This window comes from Eptatretus burgeri, chromosome 4 (assembly GCF_056783735.1).
Source record: "Eptatretus burgeri isolate ZD-2024b chromosome 4, Ebu_testis_v1, whole genome shotgun sequence".
Lineage (NCBI taxonomy): Eukaryota > Metazoa > Chordata > Myxini > Myxiniformes > Myxinidae > Eptatretus > Eptatretus burgeri.
This window is the reverse complement of record NC_140964.1, coordinates 2,928,372-2,952,087: the sequence shown is the minus strand read 5'-3', so window position 1 is coordinate 2,952,087 and position 23,716 is coordinate 2,928,372. Positions and strand designations below refer to the sequence as shown.

At 44.6% G+C, this 23,716-nt stretch overlaps 2 protein-coding genes across 3 annotated transcripts; one reads left to right on the top strand and one right to left on the bottom strand.

Moving 5' to 3' along the window:
- Positions 1 to 4,730: 4,730 nt before the first annotated feature.
- CISD3 (CDGSH iron sulfur domain 3) lies at positions 4,731 to 13,373 on the top strand. The gene is made up of 3 exons (XM_085876687.1): positions 4,731 to 4,917; positions 5,311 to 5,451; positions 12,826 to 13,373. The coding sequence occupies exons 1-3, from the start codon at positions 4,825 to 4,827 to the stop codon at positions 13,000 to 13,002; spliced, it is 411 nt and encodes a 136-aa protein (XP_085732813.1). The 5' UTR covers positions 4,731 to 4,824; the 3' UTR covers positions 13,003 to 13,373.
- Positions 13,374 to 13,657: 284 nt separating this feature from the next.
- Positions 13,658 to 22,735, bottom strand: COMMD3 (COMM domain containing 3). 2 transcript variants are annotated; one of them, XM_085876685.1, is made up of 8 exons: positions 22,513 to 22,735; positions 19,580 to 19,691; positions 19,114 to 19,177; positions 17,900 to 17,934; positions 17,729 to 17,789; positions 16,227 to 16,283; positions 16,068 to 16,127; positions 13,658 to 13,965 (listed from the first exon to the last, which is right to left on the bottom strand). In XM_085876685.1, the coding sequence occupies exons 1-8, from the start codon at positions 22,646 to 22,648 to the stop codon at positions 13,906 to 13,908; spliced, it is 585 nt and encodes a 194-aa protein (XP_085732811.1). In that variant the 5' UTR covers positions 22,649 to 22,735; the 3' UTR covers positions 13,658 to 13,905. The 2 variants fall into 2 exon arrangements, with proteins under 2 accessions (XP_085732811.1, XP_085732812.1); XM_085876686.1 differs by lacking the exon at positions 22,513 to 22,735 and adding an exon at positions 22,314 to 22,488.
- Positions 22,736 to 23,716: the final 981 nt, after the last annotated feature.

Sequence of the window (23,716 nt, the reverse complement as noted above, 5' to 3'; positions counted from 1 at the left end):
TCTGATGACCGAATCTGATGAAAACTCTCTCAAACAATAATAAAAACGATCTCTTATAATGCTTCATCTTCCTCTTTCACACGTATGGTACTCTTTACTGTATCATAATTCACGACTCTTCTGCTATTTAAACAGACTGTTCTCAATTCGACCTTTCCTTCATTCCTTGCCTAAAAAATCCAACTGTTACAGCGTTTCTTCCCTCGATTCTCTTCATTCGCCTTAATTGCATCCATGAAGAAACTTGTTTAATCGCATTTCTGACCTAAAACTTAAAAAAAAAACCCCAGTTTGCTATGAATGTTCGCTTTCCATCAAGCATTCTGTTTTTTTCCAATTTCACTGTCAACTCACTCCTCTCACCCCTCACTGTCAAAGCAACCATCCCACTCTTCTGCCTCCAAGCCTCCCTCTCACCTCTCTCAAAAACTCCCCCCTCCCCTTTCTCCCTCAACTCTCCCCCTCATCTTTCTCCCACCATTCACCCCCCTCACTCATCCTTCTCAAAGTTGCCCCCCTCTCATCCACAAAGCTGCCTCCTTCCCCTCCCTCTCACCTCCATCTCTTCACTCCACCACCTCAAATCCTCAACTGCCTTCTTCCCCCCCTCCTGTCCCCCTCTCCCCCAGCACCACAGAGCCTTTTCTCCTCCTTATTCGGCCCCCTCCACTAGCTATTCTGCAATCCCCCACACTCTTTCAACAACCCTCCTTACCCCTCCCCCATCCCTTGTCCTACCCTCCTCCCCTCCCTCGTCATTAAAAGTATGGACCTCAAATATCCGGGGCCTTCGCTCAAACCTTTCAGATCTTTCCATACAGGTTGCCACTGAAAAACCAGACATTATCTGCCTAACAGAAACTTTCCTCTCCCAAGACGTGTCTGACTCCCAAGTATCTCTCCCTGGTTACTCCCTCCTTCGGTATGACAGACCTGAGCCTCGTCCTGGTGGAGGTGTTGCTCTCTTCATCAAAGACTCTATTCCTCACTCTCCATGCACTGCTCTCACTCCCCCACACCACCAGGATACCTCTGGCTACGGCTTCCCCTCCACTCCCACCTCATGTTTATATGTGTACTGTACCGTCCACCGAACAGTGATGACTCCATCTACACCTCACTATCTGAAAACATGGACCATCTTCTATCTTCTCATCCAAACTCTCTCTTCCTCATATGTGGTGACTTCAATTGTCATCATGCCAGTTGGCTGGGTGTGGGTACCTCTCTCACCTGCCATGGCACCTCAGCAAAAGCTTTCTGCAACTCATTGGGACTGATTTAATTGGTCAACTTCCCGACCCGGATCTCAACCAATGCTACTCCATCTCTTCTGGATCTGGTTTTGACAAATTTCCCTGACAATATCTGCTGCTCTTCCGCCGATCCAATCGGTTCTTCTGACAACGTCCTTGTCAAAGTGGACATCTCTCTGGCTGTTATCAGAGAACCACCTCACCGCCGTCGAGTCTGGCATTTCACTCAAGCCGACTGGCAGGGTCTCCGAGCAGCCATCAAACTTACAGACTGGTCTCCTATCACTACTTTCTCAAACATCAACTCATCCTGGGAATTCTTTCAAAGAAACTTGCTCACCCTCATGCACAGATTCATCCCTTCTCGTCTTCAGTTGTCCTACCCTTCCTCCCGCCCTTGGTTCATGGAAGCTTGTGGCGAGGCAGTTGTCCTGAAACAACTTGCCTTTGCCTCATGGAAAGCAAACCCAACTGAGGGTAATCTCAGTTCCTTCCATAAAGCTCGGAACAAGTGTGTATCTACCCTCAGGAGAGCCAGAAAACAACATCTTTCAAAGCTCAAGTCAGTACTTTCAAACCTCTCTCTCCCTCCTCAAAATCCTGGTGGTGTTTAATCAAATCTGTTTCTGGTGTATGTTCCCCCTCCATCCCCTCCCTTACCTCAAATGACCGCACTGCTGATACCGCACGTGAAAAGGCTGAATGCTTAAACTCGGTGTTTGCAGCTAAATCTTGTGTCCAAAACCCATCGCTTTCTCTACCCACTTTACCCAGTCGCAGCCAACTGTCCCTGGACTCTGTGTCCTTTTCTCCTGACAAGGTGGAGAGCTTGTTGTCAAACCTTTACTCAGATTCTGCAACTGGTCCAGACGGCATCAGCCCACGTGTCCTCAAAACCTACTCTTCTGCTCTTGCTCACCCTCTCTCTGTTCTATTCACTCTCTCATTTGCTCAAGATCATCTACCATCTGCTTGGAAATCAGCAAACATCACTGCCAAAAAGGTGCAAAAACAGATCCCTGCAACTACAGACCACTCAGCCTTCTCCCAATCATCAGCAAGGTGATGGAATCCATCATCGCTTCTGACATTAAATCCTTCCTCTTCTCCAATGGCTTGATTTCCAATCATCAATTTGGTTTCAGACCAGGTCACTCTACCCTAGATATGCTGCTACTGCTCTCCCATCAATGGATGGAGGTCCTCAATGCCAGACTTGAAATCCGAGCCGTATCCCTGGACATATCACGTGCTTTTGACACAGTCTGGCACCCTGCCCTACTCACCAAACTCTCTTCCCATGGTATTCAAGGCCATCTCCACTCATGGCTCACAAACTTCCTCTCCTGTCGCAGTCAACGTGTGGCCCTAAATGGAGTTCTTTCATCCCCTCTTCCTGTGCAGGCTGGAGTTCCTCAAGGTAGCGTTCTGGGCCCTGTTCTTTTTCTGGTTTTCATCAATGATCTCTCCGACTCTCTGGAAAGTCCTCTTTATCTCTTTGCTGATGACTCCACCCTCTGCCATATCATCGGTCATCCCTCAGACTGGCAAGCAGCAGCTTCTTCGCTCACTGCAGATCTGGATGAAATCACAAACTGGTCCAACACGTGGAACATGTCTTTCAATCCGGACAAATGTCACACTCTCACTACCCAGGTCGAAAAACCAGTTAAAACCAGTACACATTTTCAACTGGTCTCTATTGGTTCTAATTGGTCTTTAACTGGTCTCTATTGGTTTCAACTGGTACCAGTTAAATTCAGTCAGAATTCCAATTTCCCAGTTGAAAAAACCAGTAGCTCATATTTGTACCAGTTAAAGTCTTACTGGTTCCAGTTGATACCAGTTGCAATGTACTGGTCCCCCAGTTGATACCAGTTACAATGTACTGGTCCCAGTTGATACCAGTTAGTTAAATACATGTATTTCAACTGGTAATATATCACTCTATTCCAATTTCCATATTAAAACCAGTAAGAAACCAACTGGCTTTACTGGTACCAGTTGGCTACTGGTTTTCAACTGGTACCAGTTGACCAGTAAGCTACTGGTCTTTACTGGTTTTTTGACCTGGGTATGTCTCTCCGAAAAGATCGTTCAGAAACCCCCCCCCATCCACTTTCTCAACAATCCTCTGGAAGAAGTCCTTTCTTTCAAGCTTCTGGGTCTCACTATCTGCCATGACCTTTCCTGGGAAAGCCACATTTCAAACCTCGCCTCCAAAGCCAGTCGCCGACTGGGAATCCTCCGTCGTGCAAAGTCCTTCCTCGGCCCACCTGAGCTCCTGACCACTTACAAAGCTTTCGTCCGCAGCCTCATGGAGTACTGCTCTCCCCTCTGGGCTGGTGCTCCTGCCTCCCACCTTTCTCAGCTTCACGCTGTGGAAACCAAGGCATTTCGGATCATTGGCATCTCCCGCAATGAGGCTGAGTCTTTGGGCCTCTCACTCAATCAACGCAGGTTGGTCGGTGGTCTTTCTGTCTTCTACCATCTCCTGTCCAGTCTCGCCCCCCTGCTCTCTTTGCGATTTGTCCCCACCACATTTCCACAGGGCACTCACGGTCCGCCAACAACCTGCTTCTGCTAAAACTACCAAAATCACGAATCACTGCTCACCTTCACCATTTCATTCCTCCTTTTCCCGCCTTTGGAATAAACTCCCTCACTCTCTCCAATCCCATTCTTCCCTCCAGGCCTTCAAAACAGCTGTTCACCACCACCTCTTATCATCCCCCATCCAAATCCTCGATCTTTTCTACCTCCGATAATCCACCCCAAGCCCACCTCCTTCAAATTCCCTGCTTTCCTTCCTGAAAGTCCCTGTAATGTCCATCTTCTATTCCCCATGTTCCCCGCCCCATCCCTCTCCCTTCCACAGATCTCCTAATGTGTCTGTTCCCCACTATTTTGTCCCTCCCATTCCCTCCCCTCTTGTCTCATGCCCCCTTGCTGTGCATTGTGTGTTAGCTCTTACATGAGCCTCGACAAGGTATACAAAAAAAACAATTTCCCGTGAATACAATAGTGCGTTGCAGACACAGCACAGTACCATGCTGTCCTCCAGACTCTCGGAGTGAACGTTAAGCCGGCTGTGCCGTCCACCAGCATTCACTATCGTGGAAGGTAAAGATGGCACGGTGTTGTTGGAAACCTCAAGAAACCCCGCATTCCTGCCCTGCTCCACCGCATGGGGGCATTGTGTGATCATTTCATGCATCTTCTCTCGTCGTACTCCACGCAAGGCTGCGAGTAGCATCATTGGCTGAGGACGCGGCTGTGCCGCTGCTGCAGTGCCCCCCCCCCTTGTAGGCAAGGACAGAACATTAATTTTGTTGTGGGGTATTAACCACTGATCAGTCGAACACTGTACACGATATCGCCTTGCAGCGAATCTGCACGCGGGAATAAGTCTTACTGTCCGCGATATCGCCTTGCAGCGAATCTGCACCCGGGAATAAGTCTAACACTGTACGCGATATCGCCTTGCAGCGAATCTGCACGCTGGAATAAGAGACACGTGGTTAGTGGACAGGAAGTGTTGTTTCATCTGCCGGGCCAGGTCTCCAGGATGTCCTTTCTACTTGTGAGCACCGCGAGTCGTGGGTCTTTGCGGGTCTTTGCAGGACGATTCGAGTGGGACTCGTTACCTCCAGGCCTGCAGGTATTATGGTAGGCCTCGAGGTTCGGATACGTGTAAACTTTGTCGATGATGATGATGATGATGATGATGAAGGGTAAAGACAAAAGTGCAGAAGAATTAATTATTGAGCAGAGGAGACGGTGATGGGACAGGGGCTCTTCGCATGAGAGGAATGAAGAGGAGAGTTAAGACGGTAGTAAGGCAGGGGAGGGGTCTTTCACTCAGAGAGTAGTTGATGCATGGAATGGTCTCCCTGGAAAGGTCATGGCAGCAGAAACAGTTACTGTAACTAGTTACTACAACTATCACGACATTATAATTGATGATGGAGGAGTCTCAGTCCGGTGTTGTCACCAGTAAAGCACTGCCCGTACAGGTGGCGGCTCACGACTGTCGTGCTTCCATCTGTTACAGATCCGACTCCGGAAGTTTGGAGACTCCACGGCGCCCCAGGGTGGTCCCAAGGGCCGGGTGGTCAAAAAGGGACCGTACCTGGTTACCTGTGATGCCGGAAAACCGTACTTCTGGTGTGCGTGTGGCTTCAGTAAAAAGCAGGTACGATGCACGGTGTGCAGGTGGGCGTGCTTACCTTTGAGCTGTGTAGTCTGGGTCGGATTCCCGAGCCGACCGTCAGATTGGCGATTCGCGGGAATGGGGTTGCAGCACAAAGTAAGCACTGCCTCGGAAGTCCCTTAAGCCGGGTGTCTTCTCGTCTGCTGGCATTGATAGTGAACGTTAAAGATCGATCAGCCCGTGTTTTTCATGAACAGTCGGGGAGTTATCGCCGGCACCCTGAACCAACCTGGCAACCCTGAACTCATTCTCAGACCACCGCTGGGCAAGAAATGGCAAACCACCCGTGATAATCCTTGCCATGAAACAGCTCTGGCAGCACCGTGAACCGACCTTGAGATGGAGGTAAAGGTGTGTCGTGTACCTCGTCGGGTAATATTGTTGTGGGCCGGGATTCGGTGGTGATAAATGACCACTCGGTGGAACAGTGGAGTAGTCTCTCACCGAACACCCGGAATTTAGGTCGTGACTCTCGGATTCCGAGAGTTCACGGGTCCCTTCGCAGACCGTGGTCGCCAATTTTCGATGGCATGGGGTGGAGTTAATTGCCTAATTTCAATATACCGAAAAACCCACATCGTTCAACTACCGGGGAAAACGACACCCTCGAACAAATTTGTCCGAATCCAGTCGCTATCACCGACTCGGATCCAGCGTAACCGAGCGGAAGTTACCAAAGTCGCGCCGGACCAAATGAACAATCCACGGCACGACCGGCCCTACCAATTTACTGTTTGTACATTCTCGCGTTGGCCGTGGATAACACGCACAAGTACACACACACACGTTTCAACTTTTACCAATGGATGCAAAAATCTCATACAATTTCTCTTGTGGTCTGGAAGGTGCAGAACTTTTGGAAAAGGAAAAAAGGAGATTTTCTGAGGGAGGTCCGGGGGTGTGATCCCGCTGAATATTTTGAAAACTTTATTTCAAAATATTCATTTTGGGGGTGATCTGTCCATATTACAACAACAAAAAACTGTAAATGAAGAAGAAAAAAAAAACTCTGCAAAGGAAAGTGATATTTGGAGAATTTTTTTTTATTTCACCTGAGCATTCATTGGTGGAGCCTGGTGTCGGCTTAACGGTTTTGGTGGCTGGCTTAAGATCTTAGGGTCTTGGGTTCGAGCTCCTCTCCTGCTGTTGAATCGCTGAGGTTAAAAAAACGAGTAACAGGGGGCACTGCATCAGCGGTCGGAGTCGTGAACGTACAAGTGACCGGAATTTGTCTCAAGGGAGTTCAAATGCCACAAGGGAATGGTGAGTTGCCGAGGTACTTAGCTGACTATCCCTCTGGAATCCAACAGGAATGTTGATGAAGGATCCAAGAAGAAATCGACTCCAGACTCTTCGGTCGAGCTGCACCAACCCGTGTAAGGCAACGTGAGACGTGCAAGGAACCACAAAGGCAAACGAGCTCTTTACACACGAACCACACGAAGGTACCAATGAGGTGAAGAATCGCTACCAGCGATAGGGGTTGCCCTTTTCAGCACAACACCGGGCACAGAAGATCTCGGTTGAGTGAAACGCGTCCGATAGACACCAACACATGGCGGTCGTTCGCACCCAAAACGCCAAGCATGCGGATCTTTAACGTGTAAGGAAAAGACGTCCGAGGCGTTCGGAATCCGAGTCCATTCTTTATTCCACCCGCGACCGAATAACCCGCTCGTCTCTCTTCCGGTTGCACCCGGTTACGGAAAACTCCCGATCAACCTGAGATCGAGAATATTTACATATTATAACATGAAAACGATGCCGCCACAGCTCGCAATGGCACACAAGTTCTCCTCGACATCTTGTGAAACGATCGAAGAAGAATTCCACCGAAGGATAGATAGCAAGTCCCGTCTCGGTGATGACTCGAGCAGTTTTCTACAGCGATTATAAATCGCCCACGAGGGATGAATGAACGTCACAGCCTTCCATTCCGATCAGGGAAACCCCTCCTTCTCCTTTTCCTCTTCCCCGCTCCCCCTTTTACAATCTCCCCCGTCTTCTTATAAATTCAATCTCTATGTTTTCATTGCAATCACAAATTAATACTACACCATTAATATAACAAAATGAAATGTTAACAAACACTCGTGATGTAAATGAATACAAATGCCATTCCACCATGATAACCAATACAGACGAATCTGCTGACCAGCAAAGGCGGATACATGACACCGACGTACACACACGGTCTCCTGCCTTGAGGACATCAAATCACGGTAACAACCTTTTGTACATGGCTACCTTCTACAAAAACAGCTCATAATAAAAACTACCATGGGAGTAATTCACATCATCGTGGTCATGATACGTTATTGCGTTAGTATTACACCCCATCCGGATGAAATGGATCCCGAGTTCAAATCCCACTTTGCTGTTGAATTAATACCAGGTGGGGTTGACTCTGCCTGTCATCCTTCCGAGGTCGGCAAAATGAGTTCCAGCTTGCTGGTATCCTGTGTCGGAGTGGCGACCCGTCCAGGATTGTGCCCAATCGCCAAGGAGACTACATAGGCAGCACCAACGCTCTGCCCAGAGTATGGTCCCGATGGATGGATGGATGAAATGGGTTAATAAACGAATCAGCATATCGGAATAGCACCTCAATTCCCGCCAATCAGGGTATGCCTTTCTGAGTACGAACACACGAAAACTTCGGATGGGTCATTACAAAAATACGGAAGGAGTTTCACCCATGCAGAACCAAACAAACTATATTTATAACAGCCCTCATAGCTACTGTGGCTCCCCCTCCCAACATGACTAATAGTAAATATCTTTTTAAACTTTCCCTGTACAATTACAAGGCCCAGATTTGTCCTTCCCATCGATGTTCAGAAGCACTCAATCCAGATACACAGTCCATTCACTGGTCGCTATCCGCCGGAGGTTAAGGAACACACGGCAATCCACTCAGGCCTTGCCCACATGGTTGGGAGTTTGCAGTACGAGCAGCTGCCCGTTTGACGAGATGAAAGTTTTCCAAGTCTTCCGTTGTACAGAAGCACAGCCCTTTCCCTCAGATATTTCTCCAAGTATTTTCGACTTCTTTTAGAGCTTTGTGGGCCATTTCAGGTAACAATCCTGATCTCACACACAATATTGTCGTGTCCAGGGCGTTTAACCCCGACCTGGATGAATGGCAAAGCTTCTTCCTTGAAGGCTGCAACCAGGACTCAGATTAATGTGCGCGCGTTAACGTGACGTAATGGCAGAGAGATGATCCACCCAGGAGGGGCATGGGGAGGAGCACAGCACAGGCACTGCACCAAGACAGCACAATGCTAGTCTCTTAAAAGTTATACATTTAATGAAAATAAATGAATATTTACAACCGATAATAATTCAGAAGATAATTAGAGGGGGAGCACTCGGGAGAGTGCAAAACCTCCGCCGCCAATACTGCTGGGTCACTCAAGTGAACCTTGTATCTTATTCATTAAATATGATGTCAACAGTGTTGATAGTTATAGTTCTTTTCTCCAACATTATTTTTTTTTTGGGGGGGGGGGGGGGTTGGAAATCACTTAAAACATGTAGAAATGCAAAAAAAAAAATTATTTTTTTTCTCTAACAATTTTTTTTGGGGGGGGGGACCAAGTCCAAATTCTAATGGCATGATCGTTGGACCATACGTAACCCCCCCATCAAGTTTTGTCGAAATCCATCGAGGAGTTTTTCCGTAATACTGTTCACAAACAAAAAAATAAACCAATGTCACCCGCAGGGTGACCCGTATCTTGCCAAAAGGTGACCACGTGTGACTTCTTTAAGGTCACACTGAGGTGAACAGAGCTGCTATCCACCAGGAGCGACTCCTTGAGGAATATCTGCCTACGAGAGATTCCGATGAGAATCGTTCTACAGAGTAACCATGAAAAATATGCTTTTGCCTCATAACGTCACCAAATGACGTCATAATGTCTCAAGCTTGACATATCTAGAAAGCACTCATCGAGGTGTTCAATTTGAGGTACTACACGATATGGTTCCTAAAACTTGAAAATTTGACCTTGGGGTCAAATATGTTTGACCTGAGGCGCTAACCATGAAGGTCAAGGCCAATCGCCACCAAAAATTAATCAGCTGAGCGCCAGATCATGAACTATATTCCCATGAAGTTTGAAGACGATCCGATCAAAATTACTCAAAAAATAAGGGTTTCGTCGACTCCCCTGATTTGCGACAAAGTGACCTTGACCTTTGACCTTGACCTTCAAAATTTTGTGCACTGAAAGGGACCTCTATAGGCCTCTGATATGCGAAGTTACAAAAATTTCAAATGATAACTGTGCTCTGCAGAATTTTTTTATACATGATTACAGACAAAAAAAAAAAATAAATCATACAAGCTGACTAACATATCTTGCAAAAACTTCGTTTTGGCAAGATAACAAACAGAAAGGGGTGAAAACCGTAACCTCCGATCTTCGATGGCGGAGGTTAATGATAATAATAATAATAAAATAAATCCCACAGTCGAGGCACCTCCTCACACAGACTCAAATGCAGACAAAAGTGACACAAACTGAAAAGAAAAACTATTCCTTTACTTTTTTATTCCTCCTCTAAACTATTTACTATTTATTCCTTTACTTTACTATTCCTCCAAACTATTCCTTTACTTTGCTTGGCCCAGAGCAGATGCTTGTGGAACGAGAATTAAGGTGCTTCTCTCGTAGCGGGACGAACGCACGCCAGGCAATCCATGAGCGGCACTCCACATCAAGACTCAAAGCCCCACTGTAACAGCTTCGGGTGCTCCGATCGTCCTCATCGAACCGACCAAAAGCAAAAAGCCGGCGTCTTCCTTCACCACGCGAGCCAAACCGCCTGAACACTAATTCAATGGCAGTGTCGTCCTCTTCGGTGTGTGCTCAACCTCCGCTCTCACCTCTCCAAACAATGCACCTCGTGCCTCCACTCTGATCACGGCTCTCCCAAAATACCAAGCCAACTCCTCCTTCCTCAAGATGCGCAACCTCTTTCCTTTGACCTCAATTATGCCGATATATCGTCCTATGCAGTCGTTGGAAGCCTCTTCCTACACAGTAGTCAGAAGGGTCTCCCAAAATACCAAGCCTGCTACTCCTTCCTCTTAAGATGCACAACCTCTCCTGTGCGCTCTCTCCTTCTCGCCTATCTCCTCTGTCCTATTTATCCTTCCTCTGGCGCGCGGCCTGCTCGCACCAAACCCGGGAAGGCGGGGCTTCGCTTGTCAGCCTTTGAAGGATGGGCTTTCTGCCCGTTTGTTGTGGTTTCAGGGACACGTTCTCCACCTTTGTTGCCGATTTTGAAATATGAAAACATAGGCAAAAATCACATACTGGGGAACTTATTCTTACTCTCCAGGTGAATTAACACCGCACCACCCCTCGTGTGGTGACACATAACACTTAAGCTCACAGGTTCCCTACTTACTACATTGAGATTCCTCCTACTCTTCCATGGACCAAGCAACTCCACACAATGCTATATTCCTCATTAGATTCAACCTCCACAATTGTAACAATATACTTTATTTCGCCCCAAACTCTTCAGCTACCGGTGGTTACTGAGCGATACGCACCGATTTCAAAAGTAGCATATTAATTTCAATCATATCACACAGGTATAAGTATTGGCTTATTATTGAACAAGTGTAAAATTGCACATTTACAATAAAAAACAGCATTTAAACCTTTGGTGCATGTAATAAGGAAAGTATTTTTGTCATTGAAGTTTTATCTAAAGGTAAAACAAAAGGTGCAGCTTTTAAAACCATTTTATCATTTATTTTTCAATACTTTTGTGGTTGCCCTGGTGGTATTCCCATATAAACCACTGGCTCATGGTTCAAGGAACCAAGGTTCAAATCCCATATGCATCTACATATTGTCTACTGATGTCCTCATAATTTGTGTCAATGTACATTCGTCTCCTCCAGTCTGTGTTCTGCAGGTGGTGTATGTACAAGCTCCTCCATGAACCTTAGATCACTTTAAACAAAGTAAATAAATGATTCTGTGGCTTATTGCTTTTCGCATGAACAAACGATCACTATTTGCATGGCCTGTATAAAAATAACATCTGTACCGAGAACAGCACTCGGAAGAGCGCATACTTCCGCCAGGCTGAACAGTTAAGGTTTTGTATCCCACTGATAGGCCGGATCTGGATCCAGACCTGAACCAAAATAGAATCGGCTCATCACCTAACCAACTCATCCACCAAGTTTCGTCATAACCCGTCCCAAAACTTTTTTGACATATCGTACTGTGTATCAGAATCTCAAGGAGATGGGGATGGGCCAGGCATCTGCCTGGGGTATGGACAGACGGAGGCCCCTGAAATACTGGCGGAAAGTGGACGCAGCGACGCGCTGCTCCGGCGCATGCTCCCATACCTGATTAGTGATTATATATCGTTTTTGCCCCATCTCTCAAAGATGAAGAATTGCTTAAATTTTCGTATTTGGATCATCAAAAAAAATGTAATCAATTCATCCTTGTCACACACCTGAATTGTCCACCAAATTCTTCAAATCTGTTCATAACTTTTTGAGATATCCTGCTCAGACAAGGACAAACAAACAGTGGTGAAAAACGTAACCTCCATCCACCTTTTATGGCGGAGGTAATGAACTCCACACAATCCAATGGATGAAGTATTAATGTAAAAGAGAGAATGTAATGTCTATAAATTGAGGTTCAAAACAATATCTACAGCAGTCAATTCCACATTTGTTTTACATCCCTTATCCCTTCATCAGGGCTTCAAGCAGGCGGTGCACTCAGTCATCTCATGTCATCCCTCATCATTACCTGCAATCTGTATTCGTTTTAAAACCTACATTAACCATACTGAACACAATCATTACTGGCAGGTTACTGTGTTTTCTTCAACCTTTTGCTGTTCATTCATTCCCTTGCTTATTGTGGCCAAGAGTTCCCCCACCTTCACCTTACTCTTCCATGAGCCTGGATATTGTATAACGGGTGAAAAAAGGGAGATGATATTAATAAGGAAACAAGTTTCTTACTAATTATTATATACACTTAAAATATATTGAAAAATAACAAAAGTGTTGGCATTTAATTGAACTGTATATTGTTCCAATAACCTTTTGAACACCCCTCATGTATTGATATTCAGCAGAAGATAAGTAAACTGATAAAAGTTAATGAGGTGTGAATGATGCAGAGGCATGTGGGGATAAACGCATCCTCCTATGTCCAAGTTTCCTCGTCTGCCAGACACACCAGGCTTTGCCTCTACTTGCATAACAACACACAATCCCCACAATTCATTATGAAGCAATTCAGTTCCATGTAGAAATCTAAGGCTATGTGACATGACTTGTGTTTTTACCAGCCTTTCTGCGATGGAAGCCATCGGCGATCGGGTACAGGCATAAAATCTCTCAAGTTCACTGTTCGCGAGACCAAGACCGTACCACTATGTGGGTGCAAGCAAACCTCAAAAGCTCCATACTGTGACGGCACGCACCGATCGGAGTTTGTACAAAACGCACCTGATCCTTCTACGTAGTGGCAGCAGTGTACATGTTTACTCTGTTTATTTGAAGGTGTTATTTTTTGTGCACAGTCATAGGAATGGCAGTTTCAGGTTGGTATGATTGTGATTAAGCATGTCTTCTCTAATTTCTCATCAGCAAATACTTCAAAGATTTCTACTTCTCTGGGCAAGCCCTGTTCTTCTGTTGACTAATATGTACAACTCATGGACACAAGCAAACATTTGCCAAGGTAATGGTTATATCATGACAGCAATGGACTTTGAGAGTTAGTTAATATGAACAGCCAACTTGCTACATTGAGCCATTCTTTAAAAAGAAAAAAAAGGTTTATACTATATATGATTTAAAGTATTTAATCTCTAATAAAATCTTGAACCAATTATCAACTTCCAGTATGTATTTACTTAGTTAAAATCCCACAGGAATTGTCGATTAAAAAAAAACGAAAATACAAACTAAAACAGACCATATAGGTCAGTGATAACTGCATACCTGATATTTACAGTCACCTGTAAGTTATGATATAGTAATGTGACAATATTTCTGTGGTTCATAACTGCAAATAATTTTAAAACCTTCAAGCTGTGGTTGATTGCCCTGGTGTTGGAGAGGTGCTTGGTCACCAGTTGGTGGACGGATCATCCTCATGAGGGAAAGAAATCAAAGTACAGTTTTAGGTGTTTATTGGGAAAAGGGGAATTGAAGGAAGTTTTCTTGAAGTAATGTTCTTGGCTGGTATAAAAAGATGCATACAATTGTGTCGTGATGAAGCAAACTACACTGAAGTTTTCCAGCACACCACAAGAAGCACATGAGAGGAGAATAAACGGTGCAATTATTCTGGAATGTTAGAACGAACATCGGTACGCCAACAAATGCCGTATCGTCCACCGATTGCTCTTCATCGAACGTCCTTATGCTTGTCCTGCTTTCTCAATGCTCTTCATTGCATCCTTCAGCTTCGCAATGAGATCCTGCAGGCAAAGGTCATGCACCAAGAGCGAGGCGAGATTAAAACTTCCCATAAATAATGGTCTCTATTCAAAATGCCTGAGTCTTACGTTAAAGGAATTTCACTTTTAAAGTACAAACTTTTATTCCACTTTGTCCCTGTAACTGAAAGTTACAATTTTAATATTCACAACAGTGGTCAAATTTCAATGCATGCCCACAGAAAATTGTACATCAGTTCTGAAATGTTAATGGAGTTTCCAGTATCAAAGTAAAGTTTGGAGTGACAGTTTGGAGGTCGTATACTTAGTTTAAAAACAAGAAGAAAAAGAGCAATCAGAGATTGCAAATCCTCACCAGGACTTCTTTTGAGTGGTATATTTTTATAGGTTTTCAGGTAAATCCAATATGGCTGCTGGACCATGTGACCTATGACATCATATGTGTGACGTTTGTTCCTCATGGATAGGTGGTTATATGTGTAAAGTTTCGCCTCAATATTTTCAGCCATTTCAGAGAAGATTTTTGAAGGTTTAAAAATAAAATAAAACAAACGGCTGCCGAATCAAGTGACCGATAATGTCATCAAAAACATTTTTATGGACCATTTTATCCTGAGATGACCCTAAAAAAAAATTATACTGATCAGATGTAGCATTCTACATTTGTAATGATGTCATAAAAATAACACTCATTCCCCAGGAGTACTTGCTATGTGCCACTTGTACATCCATGGCTTGGGGAACACTTGTGTGAAGTTTCCCCTCGATTTGTCCAGCTGTTCTGGAGAAAATTTTTATACGTTTTTGGGTAAATCCAATATGGCTGCCAAACCATGTAACCAGACATGTGTGAAACTTTTGTTTTTCATGGACAGGCGGTCATACATGTAAAGTTTCACCTCGCTCTGTTCAGCGACTTCAGAGAAGATTTTTGAAGGTTTTTTTTTTTAACAATATGGCTGCTGAATCACGTGACCGATGATGTCATGAATTTTTTTTCTGTGGACCATTTTATCCCTAGATGACCCTCAAAAACGTTCATACTGATCAGATGTGGCGTTCTACATGTGCAATTATGACCATAATGAAGGCACCTATGACGTCATTAAAAAAATCACACATTCCCCATGAGGAGTACTTGCTTTGTGCCAAGTTTCTATTTTTTCCTTGGTGCGGTTTCAGATATACAGAGGTGCAAAGTCTTTCCGTTTTTAGGTCATCTCTTCGAGCATGACCTAATAATATTGGTGTTGAGAGGAGAGGTGACGATCCGTCCGTCCGTCCATTCACAATGAAGTTGAAGCGGGAGATCTGGTCACTAGTGATCCTGATAGAGGTCGATGAGACGTACACGATGGTATGACTTTCAAGGTCACCGAAGGTCAAGGTCACGAGGCCTTTGAAGTTGCGAAAATGACGATTTTCAAATTCTATCTCCTCCGCCATTTCTCGAGCGATCTTGAATTTGATTGTGGCATATGAATCTATGGGACAATATCTAAATTTTGATCTGGCCGGATTTTCGATATTCACTTTCGTTTTCGTGTCACGTGACTTCAAAGTTGGCAAAAAATGCGAAAATGACGATTTTTCAAAATCTATCTCCTCCTACATTTCTCAAGCGATCTTGAATTTGATTGTGGCATATGAATCTATGGGACAATATCTAAATTTGGTTGGGCCGGATTTTCGATATTCGCTTTCGTTTTCGCGTCACGTGATTTCAAAGTTTGCAAAACTGCCCTACCTTCAGGAGGCTATATATTTTCTCGCAGAGATGACCGTCACTCCCGCACAGGGGTAATTTTTTCCAATATGACTGCCACACTACGTGACCTATGACATCATAATTATCATTGAAACGTTCTACATGAGTACTCGCACCGATGGTGAAAATTTTGTCTCAATCCTACGAGCGGTTACAGAGAAAAACATGAAAGTTCTGTGCAGACAAACAGACGGACCCAAATGCAATACCCTCTCCGAATCCTTCAGCGAGGGTAAAAATACTGATCTGAAGCTCATTCAAGGAAGCTCCCCCCCCTAACCATAGTGATGTAATAGTGGCATACAAGAGGTGGTGCAGGGTGTTGATCAGGTTGACACTTTGTACACCCACGTACCTGAAGTTGTTCCGGACTGCAGCTGAACGACACATCCTTTGATGAAGGTGACATCATGTTCTGTAGAAACACGACTTTTAAAACCATTTTGTTTTATACTTAGTGGGTGGGATGAAAGCTTGCACTAATCATTTGTAGAGTGTATTTTCAGAAACTCACCTCACTGTGAAACATTATTTCATAATTTAGTTGATCAACTCTGTGCAAAAAATTGTTCTGAAAAAAACAAACTGAAATTAAAAAAATTAAATCCACATTATTTAATTATAAAATCACAGGATGACCTGGTTAAAGACATAAATAACCACCTCTCATAATGGAATAAGATAACACCACACAACAATCATCCAAATCTCACCCCCTCCTCCCCCTCCCGACCCCCTCCTTTCACACAAGCAAAGCTGAAAGCAGTCGTTAAGCATCTGTCTGTTTGTCAGTCAGTCAACAAACAGAAGTTTATGATCGAGGAACAACTTCATTTCAATTGAATGTTGGAGCTTGAACACAAACCAGAAAACAAACCTGTAATTTAGCCATACTTTGCTGTGAATTTGGCCCGATTGCACATGTGGCAGAGGAGTGAATTTTTTTTTTTTTTTTAACTCCACCTGCCTGGCAGTCAAGCAAAATTGAAAATCATTCGACACAGGAAATCTACCGTTTTTAAGGACATCATGAAGGGCACAAACAACAGGAACGAATAACTAATGTAACATGTTAAATAAGGTGGTGTGAAAGACGCTGCATCAATGGTGGTAAACTTCCGGAATCTAATTTGTGCAACCTTAAAAATCTTTTTTTTAAATTTAAATTGAATAACTGTATACACATCAACACTGGAGAACACAAATCACGTTTTGGCACCTTCAAGACCCTTCCGTTTAGCAAGACTTGGACAAAAATATTACAGCATTTGATGTCGTCACGACCAATCAAATTTGCTACTCGCAGACCCCGCCCATGTCGTCGTTTCTCAAGACTGCATGGGGTAATCAAACGGAAAACCAAATATGACTTTGGAGTCATCAGAAGGAACCCGAAGAAGTAAAGAGCAAAGATGGAGTCATCAGATAGGATGACTTCGGGTTTCAGCCACTACTCCACTACCCTCAAACTCATCCAGGCAGAGCCAAGTGAGGCGTTCTTTGAACTCTATTTATTCTGCAGTGAGCTAAGCTTGATTGAAGTTGGTACCTTTTATTTTAGTAATGAGATGCTCTTAATGAACGCAAAATTAGGTGTCACTCGTGTGCAATTGAGGGTAATGGCTAATTGCGTGACATTGAATTTAGCCATCAGAACAAACAAAGCCATCACATCAAAACTCTTATGCTTGCGATGTACATGGAATGACGCTGTGGAAGATGCTACAATCCTTGTAATTGAGTGTGCGAGACGCTTCAAGTTGCCTGTGGAGCGGTGCACGAGGATGCAAAACCATCACATCCGTCAGCGAGTATGAGTATTGACGTCGTCGCTCTTTGCACCATCTTTCCCAACCCACATCGAGCTCCTGCTTGAGCACAACGATGAATTCTATTCCTGCATGTAGTTTTGTGAATTGGAAACATTTTGTTCACAAGGAATTGTTCCAATTCCAACAACAATTTCAGACAAACAATAGATGTACAACACCAGTGAATGATGGCAGTGGAACCAACCCGGATGGAGTAACCCAATCGCCAAGAAACATCCGTCAGGACTGGAGATGAAGGTGACAACCTAAGAAAAGAGCATATCAGCACGGTCTCCACACCTCACAGCCAAATAACAAACACAGCATGCAATAAGAATGGCAATTCCAATGTTATTGAGCTTTATAAAACACTTACGCACGAAGAACATCCGACAACTTCTCAAAATGCATCTGTGAAGGAAAACAAAACTTTATTTAAAAACAAAAAACCTTCATAACTTCATTTCGAAACTCTACTTCTGATCTGACAAGTACCATACTCCAATTGGAATAGTTGCAGCTGAAGCACCTGGGCAAGAAATACGTGTGGTTTGCCACTGCCTTTACAGTGAAAAGCCAGAGCAGGATTCCACTCTGTTCATGGAAACACGGTGCCTATTTTCCAAAGACAGTGGGTACTTTAACATCCACGAGTAGTCGCAAATGAAATAGCCGACTTAACATCCCTTCCAATAAAAGACAATTACAATATGACGATGAATTGCCCTGTCAGCGGAGAACCAGGATGAAAGTTCGGACTCGGATCTCACTCTGTTATCAACTGTACTGGGCTGGCAGGAAAGCCCAGACATATGTGCCCTCGCCTGTGATCTATCTTGCCTGGGTTTGAATCCCAACTGAGCTATAAATTCTTACCCTGGTGTTTCGTATGTCGGGTGATTCATCAATGTGTGCCGTCCCTTGGATGGACGTTAAGCTGTCTCCCCCATCTGCCAGCATTAGTTGGTAGATCGCACGGTTTCCTTCACGAAGAGCAAGCAAGCTATCGCCGTACCTGGGAACAAATGACAAATTCCTACTCTAACCTGCAGGTTGCACTGAATCAGTGGCACCGCCATGTCCCTGTGACAACCAATGCCAACGCACAGCCACGTGCTGCAAACAAATCACGACGATGACAACAACTGTACCACAGGCTCATACTGCTGGGATCCCAGGTTCAAATGCCAAATACTTTGAGGAATTGCCCGTGCAATTATATAATGGTACACGCCCTCGGAACCAATGCACTTGTAATCCATGTACCGTAAGAATGTCTCCTTAAAGACATGCTCTGTATTGATAATCTCCTCTATCGGCTTGTGATCACAGCATGAAAGAAAGAAAGAAAAAAAACAAGCACGTACACTCCAAGCTAACCGAGCACTCTGACCTTCACTCATTCTGAACGAGAACACTAGATAATCGGGTACGAGTACCAAGATTAGCTAATTAAACACTTACAAATACAGTACCAGGAACACAGAATCAAAAAAAGTCACAATGTCACACCACACACACACAGACATTTTCAAAAAGAAATGAAACTATTGTATTTTGCGTGGAAATTTTAAAAGTAGAACCTCAAACCTGATATGCTGAAGTGAAGACACGTTTACATTCCATGCTAAACTTGTACTCATCGAGCAGCTCACTGAAAATAAAAAAAACAACGATTAGCAACGTGCATTGGGCCGCTGTGTTCAAATTACATTTGAATTGGTGAAGCTTCATATTAACCAGATTAATTGGTATTAATGAGGGCAAAGAAGCACAAGTCGAAACCGCTTGCGGGAATATCATCACGTGGAATTGTATTTTGCAAACACTTTAGTTTTCACTTGCAATGTTCCACAGCAAAAGTCGAAGTAGCAAGCAAAACATACATTTTCTAGCATTGCAAGATAAGCAAATGTGCGTTTCAAACTGCAAACTTGCTGCATTCGTCGACACTCTCTGCATAAGATTTAGACAGAATGGAGGGGTACAAGTCCACAATCTCAAACAGCAGGAACTCAAAATGTGGCCCATGACAATCCCAGCAGCAACACAATACCCGAGTTCAGTCGGCTCCATGGCGTGCCTTGCGGCCTCCAGGATGAGACCCATCAAACCAAAGTGGCAGAGTTTCAGCGTGGCTCCATTGAGAGATGAAAGCTCCTCGGAATCTTTAAACACATTCAGACCAAACACCGTGGGTGAAAACCGCTGCTCAGGGCCCTTGCAGTCAGCTAAAGTTGAGGGTGGGGGTGTCCCTTTCGAACAAAACTAAAGTAGGCTCAGAGGGGCAGGGGAGGGGTGGGGGGGGATGAGGTGTGCATTGTGCACCTTATACATCTAACTCCAAAGAGTTAAAGTGGGCCAGTGAAAAAATTTGTAATCAGCCATTTCAACGCATCAGATTCACCTAAAAGACACTGCATTCTAAATTCATTCGTGCACAAGCACTCTAAAAATCTTGTACATAATCAGCAGAGACAAAGAGCTTGGGATACTAGGGTCCCAAGTTCAAATCCTGCTTGGCTGTTGAATTAATACCAGGTGGGGTGGACTCAGCCTGTCATCCTTCCGAGGTCGGCAAATACCAGCTTGCTGGGATGATCGAGCCATTCGAGTATCCTGTGTTGGAATTGGTGACCCGTCCAGGATTGTACCGAATAGCCCGCGAGACTGCCTCGGCAGCACCAATGCTCTGTACAGAGTATTAATTTGACAACTACACACTCCTCCATAAAAAAAACCGAACATGGAGAATTGATAATGTAATTGTTGAAGGGCATTTTTGGCATGAGGGATGTGCAGAACACCTGAGTGCAAGTTTCAAATAATAGTGCAATAATAATTCAGCATGAGCAAATCAGGCACCGTTAGCTTCCTTTTGACTCTGGATTCCTCGGTCCAGCATGTGGAACATCCAAAAAATAATAATAATACCTGCATTCTTTACTAGAACGGCACTCAGAGCACATACTTGTGCCAGATGGAACAGTTTACATTTTGTATCACACACCGATAGGCCCAATCTGCATCCGCACGTGACCAACAATCTAAGTGCCTTGTTCTTGTCACCTCCCAAACTCATCCATCAAGTTTTGTAATGTCAACTTTTTGAGATATCGTGTTGTATATCGTTTTTAGCCTTCTCTCCTGAATGGTGAAGAATCACTTTTTAAAATTCTAGTATCTGGATCCAGATCTTCACTAACATCGAATCAATTCATCCTCATCACACACCCAACCTGTCCACTAAATTTTGTCCGAATGCATCCACAACTTTTTGAGATATCGGGCTAACAGACAGACGGACTAACAGGTGAAAACATAACCTCCGTCCACCTCTGGTGGCGGAGTAACAATCCCTTGGAATGCCACATCCGTCAGAAAACGAGAGGAATTAAATAATTTGATGGCTTCAAGCAGGTTCATCCATTAACCATGTTGTAAGACTCTTTAATGTGAGGAACGTAACTGTTCATGACCTCAGAAGACATTATCAAGTCACCTATCAACAAGAGATATGCCAAAAAGTGAATGTCCCATGACGACGACTCCGCTTAGGACCAATACATTCGCACGACCCATCGACGCAATCGGTTCAAAATGCCAAGAATACTGCAAATACTCTCCCTGCACCTATCAAGATAAGTCTGACTCCAGTGTTGTCCTTGTCCTGTTCACAATTCCAAGACAGGAAGCACAGAGTTGTCTAGAATATCATTGTATGCTGCAGCATTAAGATTTCCCTTCACTGGAACCAAGAGGTCAAGCCCGAACCATGAAAAACAACCCCAGACCATTATTCCTCCTCCACCAAACTTTACAGTTGACACTATGCATTCGGGCAGGTAACGTTCTCCTGATACCCGCCAAACCCAGATTTGTCCGTCAGACTGCCAGATGGTGATGCATGTTTCATCACTCCAGAGAACACGTTTCCAATGCTCCGGAGTCCAATGGCGGTGAACCAGAGTCCACTCCAGCCGATGCTTGGCATTGCTCATGGTGATCTTAGGCTTGTGTGCGGCTGCTCGGCCATGGAAACCAATTTCATGAAGATCTCGACGAACAGCGTTTGTGCTGACGTTGCTTCGAGTCAGTTTGGAACTGAGTGTTGCAACCGACAACGGACGATTTTTCTGCGCTACGCGTATCAGCACTCGGCGGTCCCATTCTGAGAGCTTGTGTGGTCTACCACTTCGCGGCTCAGTTGTTGCTCCAAGACATTTCCACTTCACAATAACAGCACTTACAGTTGACCGAGGCAGCTCGAGCGGGGCAGAAATTTGACAAAGTGACTCGTTGGAAAGGTGGCATCCCATGACGGTGCCACGTTGAAAGTCACTGAGCTCTTCAGTGCGGCCCATTCTCCTGCCAATGTTTGTCTATGGAGATTGCATGTGGCTGTGTGCTCGATTTTACACACCTGGATGAAACAGCCAAATCCACGAATTGGGACGTCCACATACTTTTGGCCACGTCGTGTGTATCCAATTGAACATTTCTGGGATATCAATGATCATCACGTTTGAACGTTGCCAAGACAACCAGAAACCCACGAAGAGGTGGAACAGGAGCCAATTCGGGTGTTGAACGTCATTCCCCAGGCTCAGATTCGAGTGCTCACGTGGTCGAGACGGCAGTGCGGTGCAGCGATTGCTGCAGGAGGTGAACACACCTGGTGTTGAGATTGCTACCTCCACCTTGGATCCCCGTGTGAAAACATTCGCCACAACGCAGCATCACGTGATTATAATCAAGATTAAATGGACACGGAATTATTCACCATTTACCTCGATCAGAGGCTTGCACCTCATCTGTGTCCAATGACGTCACACAAGTAAATGACATCAACAACAATCACGTGATCGTCCTTTTTATTAATTAATTAATTTTTTTTGAGCATTTCCCTGAAGGAAACGTGTTTGTCATCATAACGTTTTCTATTCGCCGACAAATACTGATGTCGTCACGGTGAACGGAGAGACGCACCGAACTCGGGCTCGTGGGGATGGCGAGCGCAAAGTGCGGAGAAACATATCCTCAGCAAATCGTGCAGGGCGGACGGGCTGAGGGGAGTGGCCGTGCAGGCACTCAGGCCGGCACGAACCGTGGAGGCCAGCTCCATTGACGCGGAACACAGCTGCGAGCAGCCGCCGCAAGCCAGCACACAGCAAGTTATATTCGAAGAAGAAGAAGAAGAGGCGGCAAGAACAATATCTCCTCTGGTTTCGTTAAACAAAAATTTTTTTAACAATGTGTTCGATTATAAAAAGGTTTAAGTTTTAATTACACTAAATGTGGATGATATTAGAAAAATGAAGCCTCGTCTACTAAAAAAAAAAAGATGGAAAAGACGGATCAGTTCTACTCTTGGCTGAAGTCATACACCGCTCATTCCTGCAACGTTAACTATACATCATATGAGTTGTATTTGTATGTAAAATAATGTAATCATTGATTATAGGACATATTATAGAGCACATGTAATGAAAAGTTATATTTCATACGGAATTACGAGGAAATCCCCAGGGTTTCATCCATTGGGATGTGACTTTACGTGCTGACGTCACACGCACGCACGCACGCTCTGCTGAACGAGATAAAGGGACAACAATGAAACCGCAGTCGGTGAAGAAATACACCTTGGCCATTTTCACGCAACAGATTTGCCAAAGGTTCACCAGCTATACCAAGCAGCTTGTAGAACGCTCGCTAAGCGGCTTAAGCACTCAAGCAACCACGACACTCGAAACCGTTGATCTCTCTCTCTCTCTCACACAGTCTTTCAGTATGGTATCCGCCATACAGCATCATTGATGAGGAACGGCTGGCTTGGCGAGCATTCTACATCAGCTGCTCGGTAAATGAACACAACCAGAGGTGTGTTCCGTTAGCAAGCAGCTTATCGTTTTCCAAGCCATTCGTTCCGTATCAACTGCTTTGCAAGCCGCTCGTCTAGCCGCTTGGCAAGCCGCTCGTCTAGCCGCTTGGCAACTTTGTTATGTATGGCCGCCGTGATCGGATTCGTTACGATTAACAACCAGACGTAATTCATGGAATACTTTTACCCCACGCACTCTTGAAAAGGACTCGGTGCGAGCCAACTCTTCTGGCGGCAAAATTTGTAATCAATTAAATTAAATAATCGAATGGAAGACCGATTAAAATCGGGACTGCATTGGAGTCATCAGGA